General features: G+C 40.2%; 1 protein-coding gene across 3 annotated transcripts in view; it reads left to right on the top strand.

The window, feature by feature from the left end:
* zfr (zinc finger RNA binding protein) overlaps nt 1-25,390 on the top strand; it is a 73,189-nt gene that overhangs the window by 28,177 nt on the left and 19,622 nt on the right. For all 3 annotated transcript variants that reach the window (XR_003213298.1, XM_019365637.2, XM_019365636.2), the window contains exon 12: nt 24,096-24,261. Coding sequence is in view for 2 of the 3 variants with exons in the window: in XM_019365637.2 (XP_019221182.1) it covers nt 24,096-24,261 (166 nt within the window). In the remaining variant the exon portion in view is untranslated. The remainder of the gene's footprint in view (nt 1-24,095; nt 24,262-25,390) is intronic.

Below are 25,390 nucleotides of genomic sequence, written 5' to 3'. Positions count from 1 at the left end.
GCTAAAATTTGTTTAATCGCCCGATCGCTCGGCAAGGGTCTGTGTCTTAGCTGGACTTATTTTTCGTTTATATGGGCCGATGATGCTGGTCGATGTGGAAAAAATAACTGAGTTGTTTGGTGGTGGAGCTACAACAGAGGGCAGCTATCCACCGGTGTGTGACAGAAAGGACATGCCGCGAACGAGACATACAAGGCGGTGAGGCTACCGCCGATTGTCCGGTGTTTGCTAACGCGGAGGTCAATCGTGGATCAGGGAAAGCAAAGGCAGGAGCGTGAGGTGAACTGAATTTCAGGTAAGAAGTTATGACCTGCACTCTATTTGGGTCAGATATAAACCGAGTTTAGGTGTAGTTTATTTAGCAACAGTTCTCTTACGTGTTGCTGATAGCCGGCTGGCTAGCTAGCTAGCGCCGCTAGCTTAGCTAGCTAGCGCGGCTAGCGACCCTTCGTGAAAAACCACCCAGGCTTGGCTGATAGTGAGGTGGCTAAAATTTGTTTAATCGCCCGATCGCTCGGCAAGGGTCTGTGTCTTAGCTGGACTTATTTTTCGTTTATATGGGCCGATGATGCTGGTCGATGTGGAAAAAATAACTGAGTTGTTTGGTGGTGGAGCTACAACAGAGGGCAGCTATCCACCGGTGTGTGACAGAAAGGACATGCCGCGAACGAGACATACAAGGCGGTGAGGCTACCGCCGATCAACCGGTGTTTGCTAACGCGGAGGTCAATCGTGGATCAGGGAAAGCGAAGGCAGGAGCGTGAGGTGAACTGAATTTCAGGTAAGAAGTTATGACCTGCACTCTATTTGGGTCAGATATAAACCGAGTTTAGGTGTAGTTTATTTTCATTGTGCTGACTTTTTCAATCACTTACAATAACTCGTACTGCGTGCTAGCTAGCACTACGGAGTTTGTATACAGCTGTGTGCGCGCTAAGTTACCGATGTTACCGATGTTGAACTTTATGACAGCCTCCCCTGTCATTCTCTCGCCTGTTGAAACTTCAGTCATGAAACTGATCAATGATCGGCTTTTCTCTCTTGTTTGTTTATGGCGCTAAACAACAGCAGCACGTTTAAGCTTGATCAGCTGTTGTTAGAATTCTTTTGATTTTAATTTCTAGTATCAGCTGATGTTTGCTGGAGCATGAAGATGAAATCAGGAGATGTCCTTACTGAATCATCAGAGCTGAACTGGTGATGGAGAAACAGGTTTACCCTTAGGTGACATGAATGAGTTGAAGGGAAGTTATGAACTGTTTCTGACAGACAAATATACACCAAGCTCCTTTTTTTGTGTAGCTGACAGCTGGTAACTGTGCAGGGGCGGATCTAGCAAAGCTTTTGCCAGGGGGCCAGGTAGGGCATTAACAGAGAAAGGTGGACACAAAGATATACTTTTCTTTCTTACTCTCATATAAAATATTTAGCTTTTATTAAATAGTTATCTGAATCTTACAACCAAAGTTTGTATAATAATACACAAGATTGGCTGTAGACCATTGTTCATCATTCAGAACACTGTGTAAAAATAACAAAAAACAAAAAGTGAATGCAAAAGTGCATAAATATTTATTTTACGTGTTTGATGTGTGTGGCGGGGCGTGGTCTGCAGTGCCGCTGCAGGGGAGGTGGACCCACCTGAGCGGCACCTGCAATCACGCCTCTCGGGCGTAGTCTGTGCTCTCTCGGCTGTTTTTGGGTGTGTGTCGGGCTGTGAGTTGAAAAGCTACAGCCGGCTGTTTGGGTACACCAACCATGTGTGAAAAGTGGTCCATAACGTAATGCTTCAAAGCGTGTTCATGCAAACATTGTCGGATCTGCCGTGGTACAATGGGACTTCTGCTCATGAACCTGTGTGCACAGCGTCTGCAAATCGGCGCTGTACGAAGTAACTTCATCTTTACACAAAACTGTAAGCTGTTATCTGTGAAGCGTGAGCGGTGTTTGTTTTTACCATAGTTCATGGTGGAGAATGGGTGCTCTTCTGAGTTTTGCTCTCTGTAGCTGTATGAATGGCAAACTACAGTGATTAGCAGCGGCATAGGCACACATAAAATTTCTTCTGAAATTTTCGCTTTCTAGTTATTATTATTATTCTTCAGTCATAGGCACACATATTACTATTCGTCGGATTTATTATGTGTGCCTATGCCAAGAGGCACACATATTACTATTCCTCGGATTTATTATTATTATTATTATTATGTGTGCCTATGCCAAGAGGCACACATATTACTATTCGTCGGATTTATTATTATGTGTGCCTATGCCAAGAGGCACACATATTACTATTCGTCGGATTTATTATTCTTATTATTATTATTATTATTATTCTCCATCTTCCGCCTAAATTTCGGCACGTATCACGCCCCGCAGTTTTGAGAAAAGCTTCATATATGTTACCTCATTTTGTGCGGCTGGATCTGGAATGGTGTGCTATGACTTTTGGTGTTTATGACTATTATAGTTTTTAAAATATTAATATTTTAGTGAAAATTTTCCCGCGCTCCTCTGCCAAACAGTTTTGACAATAGGGGTACATATGTTACATCATTTTGTGCGGCTGGAGCTGGGCTAGTATGGTGTGACTTTTGGTGTTCATAACTTTTATAGTTTTTGAAATATTTAGATTTTAGTGCAAATTTAGGCCAATTTCTAGGCTCCTGAGAAAGATTCTGCTTTTGGCACCATAGAAACAGACTTCATTTGTGGTGGGTTGGCTCTCTCTAGTGGTATACCGGGAGTAGTACGGCCTAAAGGGCGCCATGCTTGGTGAAAACTACATATCCCACAATTCATAGCATGCCTCTACCGAGTCAAACAATGGCGGACACCACTTCGTTTTATATGTCTTTTATTCGTGTTTCTAGGTCACAAAATACACTTTTAAGATATTTTCAGGCGAGAATGTAGGTGTGTAAACTTCAAATATCTGCTCGTTTTATCAAGACATCCCATATTAGCGACAATTCTTTTAAGTGTTGCTGATAGCCGGCTAGCTTAGCTAGCTAGCGCCCCTTCGTGAAAAACCACCCAGGCTTGGCTGATAGTGAGGTGGCTAAAATTTGTTTAATCGCCCGATCGCTCGGCAAGGGTCTGTGTCTTAGCTGGACTTATTTTTCGTTTATATGGGCCGATGATGCTGGTCGATGTGGAAAAAATAACTGAGTTGTTTGGTGGTGGAGCTACAACAGAGGGCAGCTATCCACCGGTGTGTGACAGAAAGGACATGCCGCGAACGAGACATACAAGGCGGTGAGGCTACCGCCGATCGTCCGGTGTTTGCTAACGCGGAGGTCAATCATGGATCAGGGAAAGCGAAGGCAGGAGCGTGAGGTGAACTGAATTTCAGGTAAGAAGTTATGACCTGCACTCTATTTGGGTCAGATATAAACCGAGTTTAGGTGTAGTTTATTTAGCAACAGTTCTCTTACGTGTTGCTGATAGCCGGCTGGCTAGCTAGCTAGCGCCGCTAGCTTAGCTAGCTAGCGCGGCTAGCGACCCTTCGTGAAAAACCACCCAGGCTTGGCTGATAGTGAGGTGGCTAAAATTTGTTTAATCGCCCGATCGCTCAGCAAGGGTCTGTGTCTTAGCTGGACTTATTTTTCGTTTATATGGGCCGATGATGCTGGTCGATGTGGAAAAAATAACTGAGTTGTTTGGTGGTGGAGCTACAACAGAGGTCAGCTATCCACCGGTGTGTGACAGAAAGGACATGCCGCCAACGAGACATACGAGGCCGGGCAGGCGATTGCTAACGCGGTGGTCAATCATGGATCAGGGAAAGCGAAGGCAGGAGCGTGAGGTGAACTGAATTTCAGGTAAGAAGTTATGAACTGCACTCTATTTCGGTCAGATATAAACCGAGTTTAGGTGTAGTTTATTTTCGTTGTGCTGACTTTTTCAATCGATTACAATAACTCGTACTGCGTTCTAGCTAGCACGACAGAGTTTCTATACAGCTGTGTGCGCATGGTGAACTTTATGACAGCCTCCCCTGTCATTCTCTCGCCTGTTGAAACTTCAGTCATGAAACTGATCAATGATCAGCGTTTCTCTCTTGTTTGTTTATCGCGCAAAACAACAGCAGCACCTTTAAGCTTGATCAGCTGTTGTTAGAATTCATTTGCTTTTAATTTCTGGTATCAGCTGATGTTTGCTGGAGCTACAGCTGTAAAAACGGCAGATGTCCTTACTGAATCATCAGAGCTGAACTGGTGATGGAGAAACAGGTTTACCCTTTAGGTGACATGAATAAGTTGAAGGGAAGTTATGAACTATTTTTGAGAGACAAATACAGGGAGTGCAGAATTATTAGGCAAGTTGTATTTTTGAGGAATAATTTTATTATTGAACAACAACCATGTTCTCAATGAACCCAAAAAACTCATTAATACCAAAGCTGAATGTTTTTGGAAGTAGTTTTTAGTTTTAGCTATTTTAGGGGGATATCTGTGTGTGCAGGTGACTATTACTGTGCATAATTATTAGGCAACTTAACAAAAAACAAATATATACCCATTTCAATTATTTATTTTTACCAGTGAAACCAATATAACATCTCCACATTCACAAATATACATTTCTGACATTCAAAAACAAAACCAAAACAAATCAGCGACCAATATAGCCACCTTTCTTTGCAAGGACACTCAAAAGCCTGCCATCCATGGATTCTGTCAGTGTTTTGATCTGTTCACCATCAACATTGCGTGCAGCAGCAACCACAGCCTCCCAGACACTGTTCAGAGAGGTGTACTGTTTTCCCTCCTTGTAAATCTCACATTTGATGATGGACCACAGGTTCTCAATGGGTTCAGATCAGGTGAACAAGGAGGCCATGTCATTAGTTTTTCTTCTTTTATACCCTTTCTTGCCAGCCACGCTGTGGAGTACTTGGACGCGTGTGATGGAGCATTGTCCTGCATGAAAATCATGTTTTTCTTGAAGGATGCAGACTTCTTCCTGTACCACTGCTTGAAGAAGGTGTCTTCCAGAAACTGGCAGTAGGACTGGGAGTTGAGCTTGACTCCATCCTCAACCCGAAAAGGCCCCACAAGCTCATCTTTGATGATACCAGCCCAAACCAGTACTCCACCTCCACCTTGCTGGCGTCTGAGTCGGACTGGAGCTCTCTGCCCTTTACCAATCCAGCCACGGGCCCATCCATCTGGCCCATCAAGACTCACTCTCATTTCATCAGTCCATAAAACCTTAGAAAAATCAGTCTTGAGATATTTCTTGGCCCAGTCTTGACGTTTCAGCTTGTGTGTCTTGTTCAGTGGTGGTCGTCTTTCAGCCTTTCTTACCTTGGCCATGTCTCTGAGTATTGCGCACCTTGTGCTTTTGGGCACTCCAGTGATGTTGCAGCTCTGAAATATGGCCAAACTGGTGGCAAGTGGCATCTTGGCAGCTGCACGCTTGACTTTTCTCAGTTCATGGGCAGTTATTTTGCGCCTTGGTTTTTCCACACGCTTCTTGCGACCCTGTTGACTATTTTGAATGAAACGCTTGATTGTTCGATGATCACGCTTCAGAAGCTTTGCAATTTTAAGACTGCTGCATCCCTCTGCAAGATATCTCACTATTTTTGACTTTTCTGAGCCTGTCAAGTCCTTCTTTTGACCCATTTTGCCAAAGGAAAGGAAGTTGCCTAATAATTATGCACACCTGATATAGGGTGTTGATGTCATTAGACATCACCTAATATGCTTAATTGGTAGTAGGCTTTCGAGCCTATACAGCTTGGAGTAAGACAACATGCATGAAGAGGATGATGTGGACAAAATACTCATTTGCCTAATAATTCTGCACTCCCTGTAAACACCAAGCTCCTTTTTTTGTGTAGCTGACAGCTGGTAACTGTGCAGGGGCGGATCTAGCAAAGCTTTTGCCAGGGGGCCAGGTAGGGCATTAACAGAGAAAGGTGGACATAAAGATATACTTTTCTTTCTTACTCTCATATAAAATATTTAGCTTTTATTAAATAGTTATCTGAATCTTACAACCAAAGTTTGTATAATAACACACAAGATTGGCTGTAGACCATTGTTCATCATTCAGAACACTGTGTAAAAATAACAAAAAACAAAAAGTGAATGCAAAAGTGCATAAATATTTATTTTACGTGTTTCATGTGTGTGGCGGGGCGTGGTCTGCAGTGCCGCTGCAGGGGAGGTGGACCCACCTGAGCGGCACCTGCAATCACGCCTCTCAGGCGTAGTTTGTGCTCTCTCGGCTGTTTTTGGGTGTGTGTCGGGCTGTGAGTTGAAAAGCTACAGCCGGCTGTTTGGGTACACCAACCATGTGTGAAAAGTGGTCCATAACGTAATGCTTCAAAGCGTGTTCATGCAAACATTGTCGGATCTGCCGTGGTACAATGGGACTTCTGCTCATGAACCTGTGTGCACAGCGTCTGCAAATCGGCGCTGTACGAAGTAACTTCATCTTTACACAAAACTGTAAGCTGTTATCTGTGAAGCGTGAGCGGTGTTTGTTTTTACCATAGTTCATGGTGGAGAATGGGTGCTCTTCTGAGTTTTGCTCTCTGTAGCTACATGAATGGCAAACTACACTGAATAGCAGCGGCATAGGCACACATAAAATTTCTTCTGAAATTTTCGCTTTCTAGTTATGTGTGCCTATGCCAAGAGGCACACATATTACTATTCGTCGGATTTATTATTCTTATTATTATTGTGTGGATGCTGGAGGCATCCACACTATTGAGTTCCTCTTGGGACTTCCGTACACTTTTCGCCGTGGATCTACTTCCACAATTTTCAGCCGATTTTCACCGTTCAAATTTTAAACTATTCTGCTATTTCTGCTAATGATGGCTATGTCTTTTGGTATTTTATACTATTATACTTTTTAAAATATTAAGCTTAATTTGTCCCATTGAAATGAATGGGAAACTTCTGCAATTCTGCTAAAATTTGCTTGTTTTTGAAACTTAACTACTTTTTCCTACTTTCACGTAGAATAACCATTCAAACTTTAAAATGTTCTCCAATTATTGGGCTATTCAGGAATAAATCAGCTTTTTCAAATCTTTTACCGTTTTACTTTTATGCCTCTTAAAGTTTTGAGTTGCAAAATTGTGATTTTTCACAAAATACATGCGTTGTTATGGTTGCTATGCACTTGGCTTCCAGTGTGCCACTGAAGGTTTTGCAGTCTTCTCTTCATGTCCGAACAACTTCTTGCTACTTGCTCAATTTTCACTCAACTTCCACAAATTATACATCAAAACGTAGGTATTTTTGCTGGCTTTCAGAAAATGTCACCATCATTGTTGTGAGATTTATAGAATTTTGGCAAATCTCCTCAGACCAACACAAAGTCTCAAAAATCCCCATAGAAAGTCAATGGAGAGCTTGTTCAAAATCACAGCTTGATTTCTGTAATGAGAGGCATATTCGAATCGTCATATCTCCTTAACGAAGCGAAGTTAAAACATGAGGCTTGTCCCAGTATATCTTCAGACACTCCTGACACTCACAATTCAAGAATTTCTTTCTCACCTATTACCGTTCTGAAATGAGTTAGACTTGTTTGAGGGTAGGAAATTCGTCCTTCGCTCAGATTTCTTCAGATTTCAAACTCTGGAAATGATCCACTTTTTTCTCTCGTCATATCTTTTTAATGGATATCAACAGAGACCTGAAAATTTCCAAGGTTGTTCACCAAAGCCTGCTGTCTCTTACGGTGAAAAAATGATATTGATACTCCAAATAGATTTAGAGTTAGAAAGCGTTGTTTGAGGGCAAGTCAAGGCAGTTTTTGCTTTGCTCTACTCAGTTATGGTGCATTAGAAGTCAAATATCTTTAATAATTCATATTTTAATGATAAATTGTCAACACTTTAAGATTCCCTGATCTCTTCTGAACAAAACGGTGTAAGAATGACCGTTCTAGCCCCTACGGTTAGGAAATTATGGCCATTTGTTTGAGAGGAATCCTCACTATGAGAAATTCACTGCAGAAATCCTGTCTCTGTGCTCTGTGTGTGTAAAAACGGCTGCACCTGTTTTGGCGGGAAAAAGTATACAGCCTCTCTGATTGGTGGATTCAAATTCAGCAGCTCCCAGGCTGCTTGACTGAGCTAGAAACTTACTTCTCTCTCCCTGTGTGTGTGTGTGTGTGTTTGTGTTTGTGTGTGTGTGTGTGTGTGTGAGTGTGTGTGTGTGTGTGTGTGTTTGTGTGTGTGTGTGTGACAGAGAGAGAGAGGGAGAGAGAGAGAGAAAGGCTTGTTATGGGATGATCTCATTGTAAGATTTAAATTCAATATATTTAGACTGGTTGACTGAATTGAATCTTGTGTGTGTGTGTGTGTGTGTGTGTGTGTGTGTGACAGAGAGAGAGAGAGAGAAAGGCTTGTTATGGGATGATCTCATTGTAAGATTTAAATTCAATATATTTAGACTGGTTGACTGAATTGGATCTTGTGTGTGTGTGTGTGTGTGTGTGTGTGTGTGTGTGACAGAGAGAGAGAGAGAGAGAGAGAGAGAGAAAGCCTTTTTATGGGATGATCTCATTGTAAGATTTAAATTCAATATATTTAGACTGGTTGACTGAATTGGATCTTGTGTGTGTGCGTGTGTGTGTGTGACAGAGAGAGAGAGAGAGAGAGAGAGAGGGAGAGAGAGAGAGAGAGAGAAAGCCTTTTTATGGGATGATCTCATTGTAAGATTCAAAATCAATATATTTAGACTGGTTGACTGAAATGGATCTTGTGTGTGTGTGTGTGTGTGTGTGTGTGTGTGTGACAGAGAGAGAGAGAGAGAGAGAGAGAGAGAGAAAGCCTTTTTATGGGATGATCTCATTGTAAGATTTAAATTCAATATATTTAGACTGGTTGACTGAATTGGATCTTGTGTGTGTGCGTGTGTGTGTGTGACAGAGAGAGAGAGAGAGAGAGAGAGAGAAAGCCTTTTTATGGGATGATCTCATTGTAAGATTCAAAATCAATATATTTAGACTGGTTGACTGAATTGGATCTTGTGTGTGTGTGTGTGTGTGTGTGTGTGTGTGTGTGTGTGTGTGTGACAGAGAGAGAGAGAGAGAGAGAGACAGAGAAAGCCTTTTTATGGGATGATCTCATTGTAAGATTTAAATTCAATATAGTTAGACTGGTTGACTGAATTTGATCCTGTGTGTGTCTGTCTGTGCATGTGTGTTACCATATGTGTACATATTTGTGGTTGTGTGACTGTTATACTTTTTTTTGCTGGGTTTTTTTTTTCATTTAACAATTACATTTGAGGGACCCTTAGCATGTTCAGGATTTTTTCAGCTGTCCATTTTGCTTTTCCAATTTTTCTATTTAGGTTATTAGTATTGTGCTAAGTCATAGCATTTCTGCTGCTTTCCAGTATTTGTGCTAAATACAGCATTTCTGCTAAATCATACTATTTCTTCTATTTCATCAGATTTGTGCTAAATATAGTGTTTCTGCTACAAAATAGTATTTCTGCCAAATATAGTATTTTTGATTAATTATAGTTTTTCTACCAAATCATAGTACAGTTTTACTGCTTTTTATATGGCTTCTAAGACAACCAATCATATCCGAGGGCTTGCACATTCAAATTTGCATATTGTTGCCTTCATGGCTTCCCAGCCAGCCAATCATATCTTAGGCCTTGCACATTCAAATTTGCATATTGGGGCAATCATGGCTTCTAAGACAACCAATCATCTATGTCATATATCTATGATATTTCATATTTTTATTTTAAATGGTCAACATTTCAAGATTCTCCCATGTCTTCTGAACACAACGGTCTAAGAATGACCGTTTTAGCCCCTACGGTTAGGAATTTATGGCTGTTTGTTTGAGGGGAGTCCTCACTATGAGAAATAGACTGCAAAAATCCTGTCTCTCTCTGTGCTGCATGTGTAAAAGCCTGCACTTGGTGCACCAGTTTTGGCGAGAAAAAGCACACAACCTCTCTGATTGGTGGATTCAAATTGAGAAGCTCACAGCTGTTTGACTGACCTAGAAACATGCTGTTAACAGCCCCTGTTCACTTGCTGATGCTATGTGTGTGTGTGTGTGTGTGTGTGAGCCTGAGTGTGTGTGTGTGTGTGTGTGTGTGTGTGTGTGTGAGAGAGAGAGAGAGAGAGAGAGAGAGAGAGAGAGAGAGAAAGACACACACAAAGCCCTTTTTAGGGCAGCATCTCATTGTTGGATAAAAATATAATATATTCAGACTGGTTGACTGGCATAGACCCTGTGTGTGTGTGTCTCTCTCTGTACATTTGTGTATCCATATTTGATTTTGTGCATATTTGTTGATTTGTGTATCCATATTTAATTTTGTGTGTATCTGTTGGCTGTTCTTATTTGTATTTCTAAATGTATTTTTATTTTATTTTTTCACAGGTGAACAAAAATTAGTTTTGAGCAAACTTAACCATGTTCCTTTTTATTCAGCTTGTCATTTTACCTTTCCAATATTTTCACTTAAGTTATTACTATTCTGCTAAATCATAGTATCTGTTCTAAATCATTGTTATTGAGCTATATTGCAGGATTTCTGCTAAATCATAGTATTTCTACTATATTATATTTTTCTTTCTAAATATATCATTTCTGCTATAGAGTAGTATTTCTGTAATGTTTAAGAATGTTTGGCTAAATATATTCTTTCTGTTATCTTATACTATTTCTCCGAAATTCTTGTATTTTTGGGAAGTTATCGTGTTTCTGGTAAGTTACAATATTTCTGCTAAGTTCTGCTATGCTATTGTATTTCTGCCAAGTATTATGTTTCCTCTAAGATATTGCAGTTCTGCTAAGTTACTACATTTTAGCAACGTTCCTTTGCTTCTGCAAAGTTTTTACAAATTCTGCAACTTTTCAGCTTTTTCAGCTAGTTTCAGCTGACAGCTTCAGCGTTCCAGCATCCACACTGCATTTTCGCAGGAAATGCAAATTTTTCTAGTTATTATTATTATTCTCCATCTTCCGCCTAAATTTCGGCACGTATCACGCCCCGCAGTTTTGAGAAAAGCTTCATATATGTTACCTCATTTTGTGCGGCTGGATCTGGAATGGTGTGCTATGACTTTTGGTGTTTATGACTATTATAGTTTTTAAAATATTAATATTTTAGTGAAAATTTTCCCGCGCTCCTCTGCCAAACAGTTTTGACAATAGGGGTACATATGTTACATCATTTTGTGCGGCTGGAGCTGGGCTAGTATGGTGTGACTTTTGGTGTTCATAACTTTTATAGTTTTTGAAATATTTAGATTTTAGTGCAAATTTAGGCCAATTTCTAGGCTCCTGAGAAAGATTCTGCTTTTGGCACCATAGAAACAGACTTCATTTGTGGTGGGTTGGCTCTCTCTAGTGGTATACCGGGAGTAGTACGGCCTAAAGGGTGCCATGCTTGGTGAAAACTACATATCCCACAATTCATAGCATGCCTCTACCGAGTCAAACAATGGCGGACACCACTTCGTTTTATATGTCTTTTATTCGTGTTTCTAGGTCACAAAATACACTTTTAAAATATTTTCAGGCGAGAATGTAGGTGTGTAAACTTCAAATATCTGCTCGTTTTATCAAGACATCCCATATTAGCGACAATTCTTTTAAGTGTTGCTGATAGCCGGCTAGCTAGCTAGCGCCGCTAGCTTAGCTAGCTAGCGCCCCTTCGTGAAAAACCACCCAGGCTTGGCTGATAGTGAGGTGGCTAAAATTTGTTTAATCGCCCGATCGCTCGGCAAGGGTCTGTGTCTTAGCTGGACTTATTTTTCGTTTATATGGGCCGATGATGCTGGTCGATGTGGAAAAAATAACTGAGTTGTTTGGTGGTGGAGCTACAACAGAGGGCAGCTATCCACCGGTGTGTGACAGAAAGGACATGCCGCGAACGAGACATACAAGGCGGTGAGGCTACCGCCGATCGTCCGGTGTTTGCTAACGCGGAGGTCAATCATGGATCAGGGAAAGCGAAGGCAGGAGCGTGAGGTGAACTGAATTTCAGGTAAGAAGTTATGACCTGCACTCTATTTGGGTCAGATATAAACCGAGTTTAGGTGTAGTTTATTTAGCAACAGTTCTCTTACGTGTTGCTGATAGCCGGCTGGCTAGCTAGCTAGCGCCGCTAGCTTAGCTAGCTAGCGCGGCTAGCGACCCTTCGTGAAAAACCACCCAGGCTTGGCTGATAGTGAGGTGGCTAAAATTTGTTTAATCGCCCGATCGCTCAGCAAGGGTCTGTGTCTTAGCTGGACTTATTTTTCGTTTATATGGGCCGATGATGCTGGTCGATGTGGAAAAAATAACTGAGTTGTTTGGTGGTGGAGCTACAACAGAGGGCAGCTATCCACCGGTGTGTGACAGAAAGGACATGCCGCGAACGAGACATACAAGGCGGTGAGGCTACCGCCGATCGTCCGGTGTTTGCTAACGCGGAGGTCAATCGTGGATCAGGGAAAGCGAAGGCAGGAGCTTGAGGTGAACTGAATTTCAGGTAAGAAGTTATGACCTGCACTGTATTTGGGTCAGATATAAACCGAGTTTAGGTGTAGTTTATTTTCGTTGTGCTGACTTTTTCAATCACTTACAATAACTCGTACTGCGTGCTAGCTAGCACTACGGAGTTTGTATACAGCTGTGTGCGCGCTAAGTTACCGATGTTACCGATGTTGAACTTTATGACAGCCTCCCCTGTCATTCTCTCGCCTGTTGAAACTTCAGTCATGAAACTGATCAATGATCGGCTTTTCTCTCTTGTTTGTTTATCGCGCTAAACAACAGCAGCACGTTTAAGCTTGATCAGCTGTTGTTAGAATTCTTTTGATTTTAATTTCTAGTATCAGCTGATGTTTGCTGGAGCATGAAGATGAAATCAGGAGATGTCCTTACTGAATCATCAGAGCTGAACTGGTGATGGAGAAACAGGTTTACCCTTAGGTGACATGAATGAGTTGAAGGGAAGTTATGAACTGTTTCTGACAGACAAATATACACCAAGCTCCTTTTTTTGTGTAGCTGACAGCTGGTAACTGTGCAGGGGCGGATCTAGCAAAGCTTTTGCCAGGGGGCCAGGTAGGGCATTAACAGAGAAAGGTGGACACAAAGATATACTTTTCTTTCTTACTCTCATATAAAATATTTAGCTTTTATTAAATAGTTATCTGAAACTTACAACCAAAGTTTGTATAATAATACACAAGATTGGCTGTAGACCATTGTTCATCATTCAGAACACTGTGTAAAAATAACAAAAAACAAAAGTGAATGCAAAAGTGCATAAATATTTATTTTACGTGTTTGATGTGTGTGGCGGGGCGTGGTCTGCAGTGCCGCTGCAGGGGAGGTGGACCCACCTGAGCGGCACCTGCAATCACGCCTCTCGGGCGTAGTCTGTGCTCTCTCGGCTGTTTTTGGGTGTGTGTCAGGCTGTGAGTTGAAAAGCTACAGCTGGCTGTTTGGGTACACCAACCATGTGTGAAAAGTGGTCCATAACGTAATGCTTCAAAGCGTGTTCATGCAAACATTGTCGGATCTGCCGTGGTACAATGGGACTTCTGCTCATGAACCTGTGTGCACAGCGTCTGCAAATCGGCGCTGTACAAAGTAACTTCATCTTTACACAAAACTGTAAGCTGTTATCTGTGAAGCGTGAGCGGTGTTTGTTTTTACCATAGTTCATGGTGGAGAATGGGTGCTCTTCTGAGTTTTGCTCTCTGTAGCTGTATGAATGGCAAACTACACTGAATAGCAGCGGCATAGGCACACATAAAATTTCTTCTGAAATTTTCGCTTTCTAGTTCTTTATTATACTTTATTCTGGTTGCTTCCGTACGTTTTTTGTCGTTTAACTACTCCCTCAGTTTTCAGCCGATTTTCTCAGTTCAAACTCTAATCTGTTCTGCTCTTTCTGCTAATTATTGCTATGACTTTTGGTGTTTATTACTATTATACTTTTTAAAATATTACACTTTTTTCCTTTAATTTGTCCCATTGAAATGAATGGGAAACTTCCACAATTCTGCTAAAACTTGCTTGTTTTTGAAACTTAACTACTTCCTCATACTTTCACCTAGAAATTCCATTCAAACTTTAAAATGTTCTCAGATTATTGGGCTATTCCTGTCTGATTCAGCTTTTTCAGATCTTCTACCGTTTTAATCTTATCTCTCTTTAAGTTTTCAGTTGCAAAATTGTGATTTTTTTCAGAAAATACATGCGTTGCTATGGTTGCTATGCAATTAACTCAGAGTGCTGGTCCTTTCTGAATTTTCTCTTCATGTCTAAACAATTTCTTGCTACTCGCTCAATTTCCACTCAACCCCCACAAATTATACATCAAAACGTAGGTATTTTTGCTGGCGTTCAGAAAATGTCACTATCATTGTTGTGGGACTTATACATTTTTTGCAAATCTCCTCAGAGTAACATAAAGTCTGAAAACTCTCCATAGAAACTCAGTGGAGAGTTTCTTCAAAATCAGCACTGTAATTCTCTAATGAGAGGCATTTTCAAATCGTCATATCTCCTTAACGAAACAAAGTTGAGACATGAGGCTTGTGCCAATATATCTTCAGACATCCCTGATGCTCACAATTCAAAAATTTTTAGCTCACCTATTACCGTTTGGCCATGAATTACACTTGTTTGAGGGTAGGAAATTTGTCCCTCTCTCAGATTTCTTCAGATTTCAAACTCTGGAAATGAGGCACTTTTTTTCTCTCGTCATATCTTTTTGATGGATTTCAACAGAGACCTGAAAATTTCTATGACTGTTCACCGAAACCTGCTGTTTCTTACGGTGAAAGAATGATTTTGATGCTCCAAATAGATTTAGAGTTACAAAACGTTGTTTGAGGGCAAGTCAAGGCAGTTTTGCTTCGCCTCTACTCAGTTACAGTGTATTACAAGTCATATATCTTCAATAATTTATATTTTATCTCTGAATTATGAAGACCTGCAGATTCCCCCATCTCTTCTGAACAAAATGGTGTCAGAATGACCGTTCTAGCCCCTACGGTTAGGAAATTATGGCCATTTGTTCGAGGGGAATCCTGAATGTGAGAATCACACTGCAGAAAACTTATACCTCTCTCTGTGTCTGTGTGTGTAAGGGCTGATTACAGCAGGTGCAGCTAATTTAACTGACCTAGATATACCAAGCCCAGACTCTTAACAGCCTGTTACGCCCCCAGTCTAGGCGGGTGGAGACGCACATAAAGGTTAGAAGAGAGAGAGACAAATACCCGCCCTGGTTCCCAAGCCAAACATCCAAAACCAGTTGTGAGTAAAAAAGTGATTTTATTAAAAGTGATGAAGCATAGCTCCAGGGTGAACCCAGGCCAAAACAATAAACAAAACCAACTAAATCCCACCAGAGAAAACTAACTAATCCCTATGAAAGAAATAAAACAAACAAATGACAATACTAACCCTCGCTCCCTAACCCGGAAAACAGGAGAAAACTGTTCCAAAGAAAAAGGCGGCTCACCCCTTCTGCTTCAGCCTATAAGTGCCTGAGCACTAAGTTAACACACTAGGAGCTGCTCTCACCGAACACGCTCACACAAATACACAACAAAAGGTATAAGCTGGAAACCAGGGCCAGGACCGCGTCGGCTGTCAAACCGCTTGCTCGCTTCTCTCTCTCTCTCTCCGGAACTGTCAGAGCGGCTTTTGAACGTGGGCACGTGCTCCACGGGCCAATCAGCCGCTCGCTACTCTTCATTAGAGGATGGACCTGCAAAGAGTCTAAAACACAGTAGAGAGACAGAACAAGACAGCACACAGTGGTCATATGGCCGCAGCCATAACACAGCCACTGTTCCCTTTAGGCTCTGCGTATGTGTATGTTTGTGTGTCTGTATCAATATTTCTCCCATGTTAAAGTATTACTCCTCCATAATAGTATTTCTGTTAAATCAAAGTACTTCTACTACATCTTACTACTTCTGTTCAATCATAGTATTTCTGCTAAATCATAGTATTTTTGCCAAATCATAGTATTTGTGCCAAAGTACAGTATTTCCACAAAATAACAGTATTTCTGCTATGTTATATTATTACTGCTCATAGTATTTCTGCCAAATCTTGGTAATTCTTCCAAAGCATAGTATTTCTTCCAAATCATAATATAACTGAAAAATAAAGGTTTTTGAGCCAGAGCATAGTGTTTGTGCTAAATCCTAGTAATTCTGCTCAATCATAGAATTTCTGCTAAGTCAAAGTATTTCATGTCAATCATAGTATTTATACCAAGTCCCAGTGTTTCTGCCAAATCATAAATCATAAATAATTTTAACAAAGCAAAGTTAAGACAAGAGGCTTATGCCGATTCATGTGTCCTCCTGTCAGTTTTCAAACTCTGAAAATGAAGCCGTTTCTTCTCTCGTCATATCTCTGCAACGGAGGTACAAAGAGCTATGGAAATCGCAGTCAAAGTACAGCAAAGTCCGCTGATTCACCCAGTAAAAGAATTATGCTTCTATCCCACCTAGTTTTTGAGTTACACAACGTTTTGTAACTCCAAAAAATGGTGTCTTTCGCCTCTCACTGCAATGTATTTCGGACTGCTCATCAATCTTTTTTCCAGCCCTCTGCCCCCTTTCCAGGTGGCGCAATTGGTAATGACACGGGTCTGCAGCTCAAAGGTCGTGGGTTCAATCCCACCTTGTTCAACATATTTTTTTTTTTTTTTTTTTTCACTACAAATTTATACACTATCACAGACCTGTAATTTATATTGCTAATTTTTTTTTCACTACAAATGAGTAGTGCAAAAACATACTATGTCTGCAACATCACAGTATATCTGTTATGTTATAGTATTACTACTAAATCACAGTATTTCTGCCAATTCAAGGAGGCTGACTGTTACTAAGTGCATCAGTGTACATAGGTCATCTCTTGTGTTGGAGTGCCCTCTTGTAGCGCCTTTTGGGTAGTGCCTTAGTAAACGTGAACACTGCAAAGAAGTGGTATCAGACTGGTTTGTAGTGGAGGAATTTGTTGCCAGTTTCTTTCATCTTTAATCCATATTCATGTTGTAATGTAGTAGTACCACAATATGGCAGAAACACTATGTTTTGGCACAAATACTTTGATTTGGTATACTTTAGCTTCTTCACCCCTTTTCAGCACAAATTCCAGCTTTTTTTTTTTTTGGCTTTTTTCAGAAAAAAAACCCTCTTTTCAGCAGAGACTCTGCTGATTCATCTCTTTTCAGCGCAAGTTTCTGCTTTTTTGCCTCCTTTCTGCAGAAATTCTGCTGATTCACCTCTTTTCTGCAAAATTTTCAGCCTTTTCACCTCTTATCAGCACAATTCTCAGCCGCTTCTGCTCATTTCAGCAGAATTGTCCGTCTCTCCACCTCTTCTTTGTAAGAATGACTTTGGCTCAGGGAAATGAATAGCCGCCTTGAGACCAGGAGGGCCAGGTTCGAATCCTGCTCAGGGCGACATTTTTTTTTTTTTTTCACCACCATACAACTTTTTGCAACTTTTCATCTTTTTCAGCTTTTCAGCAGACAGCTTCAGCGTTAAGGCATCCACACAGCATTTTCGCAGGAAATGCAAATTTTTCTAGTTAGTGTGAATGCTTGTAAAAGCATTCACAGTATTGTTCTTCTAATCTTTATTATTAGTGTGAATGCTTGTAAAAGCATTCACAGTATTGTTCTTCTAATCTTTATTATTAGTGTGAATGCTTGTAAAAGCATTCACAGTATTGTTCTTCTAATCTTTATTATTATTAGTGTGAATGCTTGTAAAAGCATTCACAGTATTGTTCTTCTAATCTTTATTAGTGTGAATGCTTGTAAAAGCATTCACAGTATTGTTGTTGTAATCTTTATTAGTGTGAATGCTTGTAAAAGCATTCACAGTATTGTTCTTCTAATCTTTATTATTAGTGTGAATGCTTGTAAAAGCATTCACAGTATTGTTCTTCTAATCTTTATTCTATTTTATTATAGATTCCGTACGTTTTTTGTACTGTATCTCCTTCAAAACCGTTCAACTTAGAAAAACCATTCAAACACCGTTAGATTCCTCTTCTTTTGGACACGACTGCTTCTATTTTTCTCATTCATAACATTTATATTTTTAAAATTATTCAACTTTTTTCAACAAAAATTTCCCATGTATTTCAATGGGGAGACCCTTCAAATCCTCATTCAACTTACTCATTTTCAAACTGTATCTACTTCAACATACGTTGACATAGAGCTACCATTCAAACTTTAAAACGAAGACAAAACATTCAAGTATTCAACTTTTATTTATCTTTTCAATATCTATTATACTTTTTCTTCAGTTCCAGTTTAAGTTTCATGATATTTTTTCACCCGTTTCAGAGTTTATAATGGGTGTGTATGGGACGGAATGTTGGGGCTAGAGTGAGACAGCTCAAATGCCAGAGTGAGAGGAGCGAAAAAATTAATCTTAAAATATTTTTTTAAAACTGCTGCTGTGTCCGCAGCGTTTGCTCTAAAGGTATGATTTTACCCTCAAAACGTAGCCATCGCTGTCCTCTTTCATCCAATGTGTTTACTATTGTACTAGGTGTTATGGTTCTTTCATAAATGTCACCAAAGCACAGCCTCCTACCTCCAACTCCTCCATAGACTCTAATGTTAAAATGGCTCAGAAGGTTCGTTTGAAAATCAGAAGAGCATGGTGTTTTTACACTGTCACCACGTCCATATAATAAACTCCACAGGCATGAAAACTGAGAATTCAGTAGACTAGACATTGCTGCCGCTCACTGTGAAAGAATTTCGTCAATAGGACCTGTACTTTTCATTTGGGAAGGATTTGTTTGGGCCTGACTTTTCTGTTCATTTTAAGCAGCAAAGGTGAGGTGCATGTCTGTGTGCGTGTGTATGGAGCCATTGGGTGCAGTCACTATAGCAACCAGGCTCACACCTGCCTGCCTAACGAGCTCTGTCTCTCACTGTGCCAAGATTCCTCTTAAACACTTCTCTTTCAACTGCTGCTGTGTCCACAGTGTTTGGTCTACAGACATCATTTTACCCTCAAAACGTCGCCATCGTTGTTCTCTTTCCAACACTGTGTCTTTCAAAGCTCAGAGATGTAAAGTTTTTAAACTGTGTGGATCCAAGTGGAGGGATCACATTTTAGTCATTCAGTGATTCAAAGAATATGAACTTTTAATATTCATTCAGATGTTTTCTGACTCTAAATTTTCTTTTCTCATTACTTAGGTTTTTCTAATTTACATTTAAAACATTTTCAGCTATTTTCCTGCTTCTTATGTGTGAACATAAGCTTTCAAAAGTTCTGCACTTTTGTTTTCAGGTTAAAAACTCTGTATTCTCCAGCTCATTCAACATTTTTGGCTTAATATTCAGCAATTAATTCATTTCAGTGCATACATTCAGATTCAAGCATTCACACTGCAGTTTCTTCAGAAAATGCACTTTCTAGTTATATTTTATCTATTCCGTACGTTTTTTGTACTCCTACTCCTTAAAAACCGTTCAACTTAGAAAAACCATTCAAACACCGTTAGATTCCTCTTCTTTTGGACATGACTGCTTCTATTTTTCTCATTTATAACATTTATATTTTTAAAATTATTCAACTTTTTTCAACAAAAATTTCCCATGTATTTCAATGGGGAGACCCTTCAAATTCTCCTTCAACTCACTCCTCTTTAAACTGTATCTACTTCCATATACATTGACATAGAGCCACCATTCAAACTTTAAAACGAAGACAAGACATTCAACTATTGAACTTGTATTTATCTTTTCAATATCTATTATACTTTTTCTTCAGTTCCAGTTTAAGTTTCATGATGTTTTTTCAGCCGTTTCAGAGTTTATAATGGATGTCTATGGGACGGAATGTTGGGGCTAGAGTGAGAGCTTCAACTGCTAGAGTGAGAGGAGCAAAAAAATTCATCTTAAAATCTTTTTTAAAACTGCTGCTGTGTCCGCAGCGTTTGCTCTACAGGTATGATTTTACCCTCAAAACGTAGCCATCGCTGTCCTCTTTCATCCAATGTGTTTATTATTGTCCTAGGTGTTATGGTTCTTTCATAAATGTCACCAAAGCACAGCCTCCTCCCTCCAACTCCTCCATAGACTCTAATGTTAAAATGGCTCAGAAGGTTCGTTTGAAAATCAGAAGAGCATGGTGTTTTTACACTGTCACCACGTCCATATAATAAACTCCACAGGCATGAAAACTGAGAATTAGGTAGACTGGACATTGCTGCCGCTCACGGTGAAAGAATTTCGTCAATAGGACCTGTACTTTTCATTTGGGAGCGATTTGTTTCGGCCTAACTTTTCTGTTCATTTTAAGCAGCAAAAGTGAGGTGCATGTCTGTGTGCGTGTGTATGGAGCCAATGGGTGCAGTCACTATAGCAACCAGGCTCACACCTGCCTGCCTAACGAGCTCTGTCTCTCACTCTGCCAAGATTCATCTTAAACACTTCTTTCAACTGCTGCTGTGTCCACAGTGTTTGGTCTACAGCCATCATTTTACCCTCAAACCGTCGCCAGCGTTGTTCTCTTTACAACACAGTGTCTTTCAAAGCTCAGAGATGTAAACTTTTTAAACCGTGTGGATCCAAGTGGAGGGATCGCATTTTAGTCATTCAGTCATTCAAAGAATATGAACTTTTAATATTCATTCAGATGTTTTCTGACTCTAAATTTTCTTTTCTCATTACTCATCTTTTTCTAATTTACATTTATAACATTTTCAGCTATTTTCCAACTTCTTCTGTGTGAATGTCAGCTTTTAGCAGTTCGGCAATTTTGTTTTCAGGCGAAAATTTCTGTATTTTTCATCTAATTCAAAATTTTTAACTCAAAATACAGCAATTAATTCATTTCAGTGCATACATTCAGATTCAAGCATTCACACTGCAGTTTCTTCAGAAAATGCACTTTCTAGTTGTTATATCATATTCCGTACGTTTTTTGGCATCTAACTCCTTCAAAACCGTTCAACTAGAGCTGGGCGATATAAGATTTTTTCATATCACGATATGTTTTTTTCATTTCAGGCGATAACGATATATATCACGATATAAGCCAAATAACTATATTTGTAAGATTTAAATGTGCCATTGCTCACAAGTAAAATGTGAAATAATTAGCAGCTTGTTTTAATTAAAATATTTATTTCCCATAATAAGTTCAACAGGGTAGATGTACTTAAGGAACATGAGACTTCAGTTTCAGATAAAGGCAAATATTGTAAACTACACAAAAGGCAGCCGCTAAAGCGTTTAAGTTTCAAAATAGAACAAACAAAACAGACTAAATTGTCAATTCCACTTAGAAACAAAATTTTAATTCTAAAAATAAATCTTAGTTTGTTTTACAGAAGAACAGACAAAATTGACTAACTTTTGTCAATATCAAATAAACTGAGAACTAAAAGGAAATTCTCAGGCTACGTCCACACGTACACGGGTATTTTTGAAAACGGAGATTTTCCGTTTTCGTTTTAAAAAATAATCCCGTCCACACGTAAACGCAGAAATGAAGGAAAACGCTGCTAGGAACATGCCAAAGCAACAGGTGGTGATATATTCCTAACCGTGTAGAAATGTTGGCCAATCAGAAGTCTAGAAGCCTCGGTAGGAAATAGTAAACAAAGATGGGGCATAGAAACAGAACCGAGTCGTATGTGTGGAGGGACAGTAACTATGTGTGTATATGTAAGCATTTAAACACTGCAGAGAGTACAATTAACAGTAACAGTATTGTAGAAATTCATTTCACCGAAACAATAACGTGGCACACAGTGTGACGTCAAAAAAGGCGCACACCTTTGACGCTGCGTTTTCTCCGTTTTTCTCGTCCACACGTAAATGCATAAACGGAGTTTTCGAAAATATCCACCCTGGCAGGCGTTTTTAGAAATCTCCATTTTCAGTGACTGAAAACGCCGTTTACGTGTGGACGAAAGGTGCAAACGCATAGAAAAATCTGCGTTTTCAAAAATACCCGGGTACGTGTGGACGTAGCATCAATCTCTCCTTGTTGTATAGCTTAGCTTTTCAAACAGTTTTAACAGTTACTTTAGTCTGACAAAAGCCGAATGACGAATTAGCGCTTTCAGTCAGAGATTGAGCATGCACCGCTTTATTGTATATCCAGACTTGCTTTCGGCACAATTTACAGTGCGCGCTACTCTGTTTTTTGTCAGACTTGAAATAGCCGAAATACCTTCACACTACGGAACTTCTGTGGCCATTCCGTTTGACAATCTCTCCAGCATTGGAACCATCATCTGTTTTTTCTTCGGTAACCTTCGCTCACACTCTCGGTTGCTTTTTCTCTAGTCGGCAAACTCATTTCCTTCATTACCTGGGCGGCCCGGCTGCAAAAACAAATACACATGTGCGCCTTGGCGCTTGTGCTGTACGTAACAAGTCATGTGACGTGACGCTGCGGCTGTGATTGGTTCGGCTCTGCGCTACTTAATTTGGATTGGCTGTTCTTTTTTTTTTTTTTTTTTTAAGAGGACAAGAGAGATGAGGTCTATCGCAATAGTTTAATTTTTCTATCGAGAAAAAGTTATTTCGCAATACATATCGTTATCGTTTTATCGCCCAGCTCTACGTTCAACTTAGAAAAACCATTCAAACACCGTTAGATTCCTCTTCTTTAGGACATGACTGCTTCTATTTTTCTCATTTTTAACATTTATATTTTTAATTTTATTCAACTTTTTTCAACAAAAATTCCCCATGTATTTCAATGGGGAGACCCTTCAAATCCTCATTCAACTTACTCATTTTTAAACTCTTACTACTTCCACATACGTTGACATAGAGCCACCATTCAAACTTTAAAACGAAGACAAGACATTGAACTATTCAACTTGTATTTATCTTTTCAATATCATACTTTTTCTTCAGTTCCAGTTTAAGTTTCATGCTGCTTTTTCAGCCGTTTCAGAGTTTATAATGGGTGTGTATGGGACGGAATGTTAGGGCTAGAGTGAGACAGCTCAACTGCTAGAGTGAGAGGAGCAAAAAAAATTAATCTTAAAATCTTTTTTAAAACTGCTGCTGTCTCCGCAGCGTTTGCTCTACATGTATGATTTTACCCTCAAAATGTAGCCATCGCTGTCCTCTTTCATCCAATGTGTTTATTATTGTACTAGGTGTTATGGTTCTTTCATAAATGTCACCAAAGCACAGCCTCCTCCCTCCAACTCTTCCATAGACTGTAATGTTAAAATGGCTCAGAAGGTTCGTTTGAAAATCAGAAGAGCATGGTGTCTTTACACTGTCACCACGTCCATATAATAAACTCCACAGGCATGAAAACTGAGAATTAGGTAGACTGGACATTGCTGGTGCTCACGGTGAAAGAATTTTGTCAATACGACATGTCTGTGCGCGTGTGTATGGAGCCAGTGGGTGCAGTCACTATAGCAACCAGGCTCACACCTGCCTGCCTAACGAGCTCTGTCTCTCACTGTGCCAAGATTCATCTTAAACACTTCTCTTTCAACTGCTGCTGTGTCCACAGTGTTCGCTCTACAGCCATCATTTTACCCTCAAAACGTCGCCATTGTTCTTCTCTTTCCAGCACAGTGTCTTTCAAAGCTCAGAGATGTAAACCTTTAAAACTGTGTGGATCCAAGTGGAGGGATCACATTTTAGTAATTCAGTGATTCAAAGAATATGAACTTTTAATATTCATTCAGATGTTTTCTGACTCTAAATTTTCTTTTCTCATTTCTTAGGTTTTTCTAATTTACAATTAAAACATTTTCAGCTATTTTCCAACTTCTTCTGCGTGGATGTTAGCTTTTAGCAGTTCAGCACTTTTGTTTTCAGGTGAAAATTTCTGTATTTTTCATCTCATTCAAAATTTTTCAGTCAAAATTCAGCAATTAATTCATTTCAGTGCATACATTCAGATTCAAGCATTCACACTGCAGTTTCTTCAGAAAATGCACTTTCTAGTTGGTTGTTAAATTTTCCTTCTATAAAGTACAACAGATGATACGTGCTTTTTTTCCCCCAGGAGCACTGAAGCATTTCTACACGGTGCAAGAAGCAGACAGATAAAATATTTGAGTGAGACCCGTTATTTTTCAGGCGTTATGAAGAAGACATGTACTGGAGACGCATGGAGGAGGAACAGCACCATTGGGATGAGCGTCGTCGTCTGCCAGATGGAGGATATCCACAAGGGCCTCCGGGCCCTCCCGGCCTACTCGGAGTCCGTCCTGGCATCCCTGGCCTGCAGCCTCAGGGGCCTGTGGTAGGACATGTCTTTGGGGTTTTTGTAATAAGACACTAATAGAGTAGCTGTAAAATGAATGAGCTCTCAACAGAAACAACTTGGTGTTGTTGTTGTGGTAGACGGTGGCCTTGGTGCCACAGACTGAACGCTCTGTCCCCCCAGTCTTTAGTCATGTACAGGGAACAACTAACAAAGTCTGAGCCCGTCACTGAAGACAGCGAGCATTCTGGACTTAGCAGTGAACAAAAGGAAACAAGAGCCTGGCTGATTTTAGGATATAGTTCTAGGAACTGTGCACTAGGAACTGTGCACTAGGAACTGTGCACTAGGAACTGTGCACCAGGAACTGTGCACATGGTCTGTCATGTAGGCCTTTAAAATAAGGCAGCTGCTGGAGAGCCAGTTAGTAACCTGAGTTGAACAGTGGACTAGAGTGGACAGCCTATCCGGCTGATATGCTGATATAAATATGCAGTTGCATTAACTTTATGGGTAGCTCTACTAACTGGCATACTAGGAAAGTATTGTAACAGTGCATGGTTTCTCATTTGGGGCTCTTCTTTCTGCTTAACAAATAATGGATGAATTCTAAAACTTTTTATGGGGAAGACATTCAGTCTGATGCTTGTGGGATTATGGCTCTTTTCACTGTCCAATAGTGGAGCAAAGTGCCGTGTACTGGCAAGCTAGTACACATGTACAAAACCCCATCAAGGTCAGATATATCCCTGTCTGGCTAGATCTTTGAGCTGTGCATCTCAGACTGCTGAGAAGTCTGTAAGGCAGCTGAACAACAAACCAGTGTCTGCTAAAAGGGTTTGATTACAATTGCCCTCAATTTGAACCGAGTTAACATGCCAGCATCTAAAGCTGAACAGCCATCCTCCTCCTTTCACTGACAGTGATCAGAGACAGCGATGCATCCTAAGACCTTCACAGCCATTACCACAGGTGTGTTAGCACAGGTACAGACATCTGCCACGTCAGTGTGTCAAGTTGGACACAGGTAGCACCATTCCTGTGTTTGTAAAGGTGTAAATCCCAGAAAACAACATATGCCCTGACTTGAATGTACACCAGCACTGCTTTGCAAAATACCACCAGTAATGAAGGGCTTCTAATGCACCAAAACATGCACATGTTGCGT

This window comes from Oreochromis niloticus, linkage group LG12 (genome assembly GCF_001858045.2).
Source record: "Oreochromis niloticus isolate F11D_XX linkage group LG12, O_niloticus_UMD_NMBU, whole genome shotgun sequence".
In the NCBI taxonomy this organism is placed as follows: Eukaryota; Metazoa; Chordata; class Actinopteri; order Cichliformes; family Cichlidae; genus Oreochromis; species Oreochromis niloticus.
This window is presented reverse-complemented; position numbering and strand designations above follow the sequence as displayed.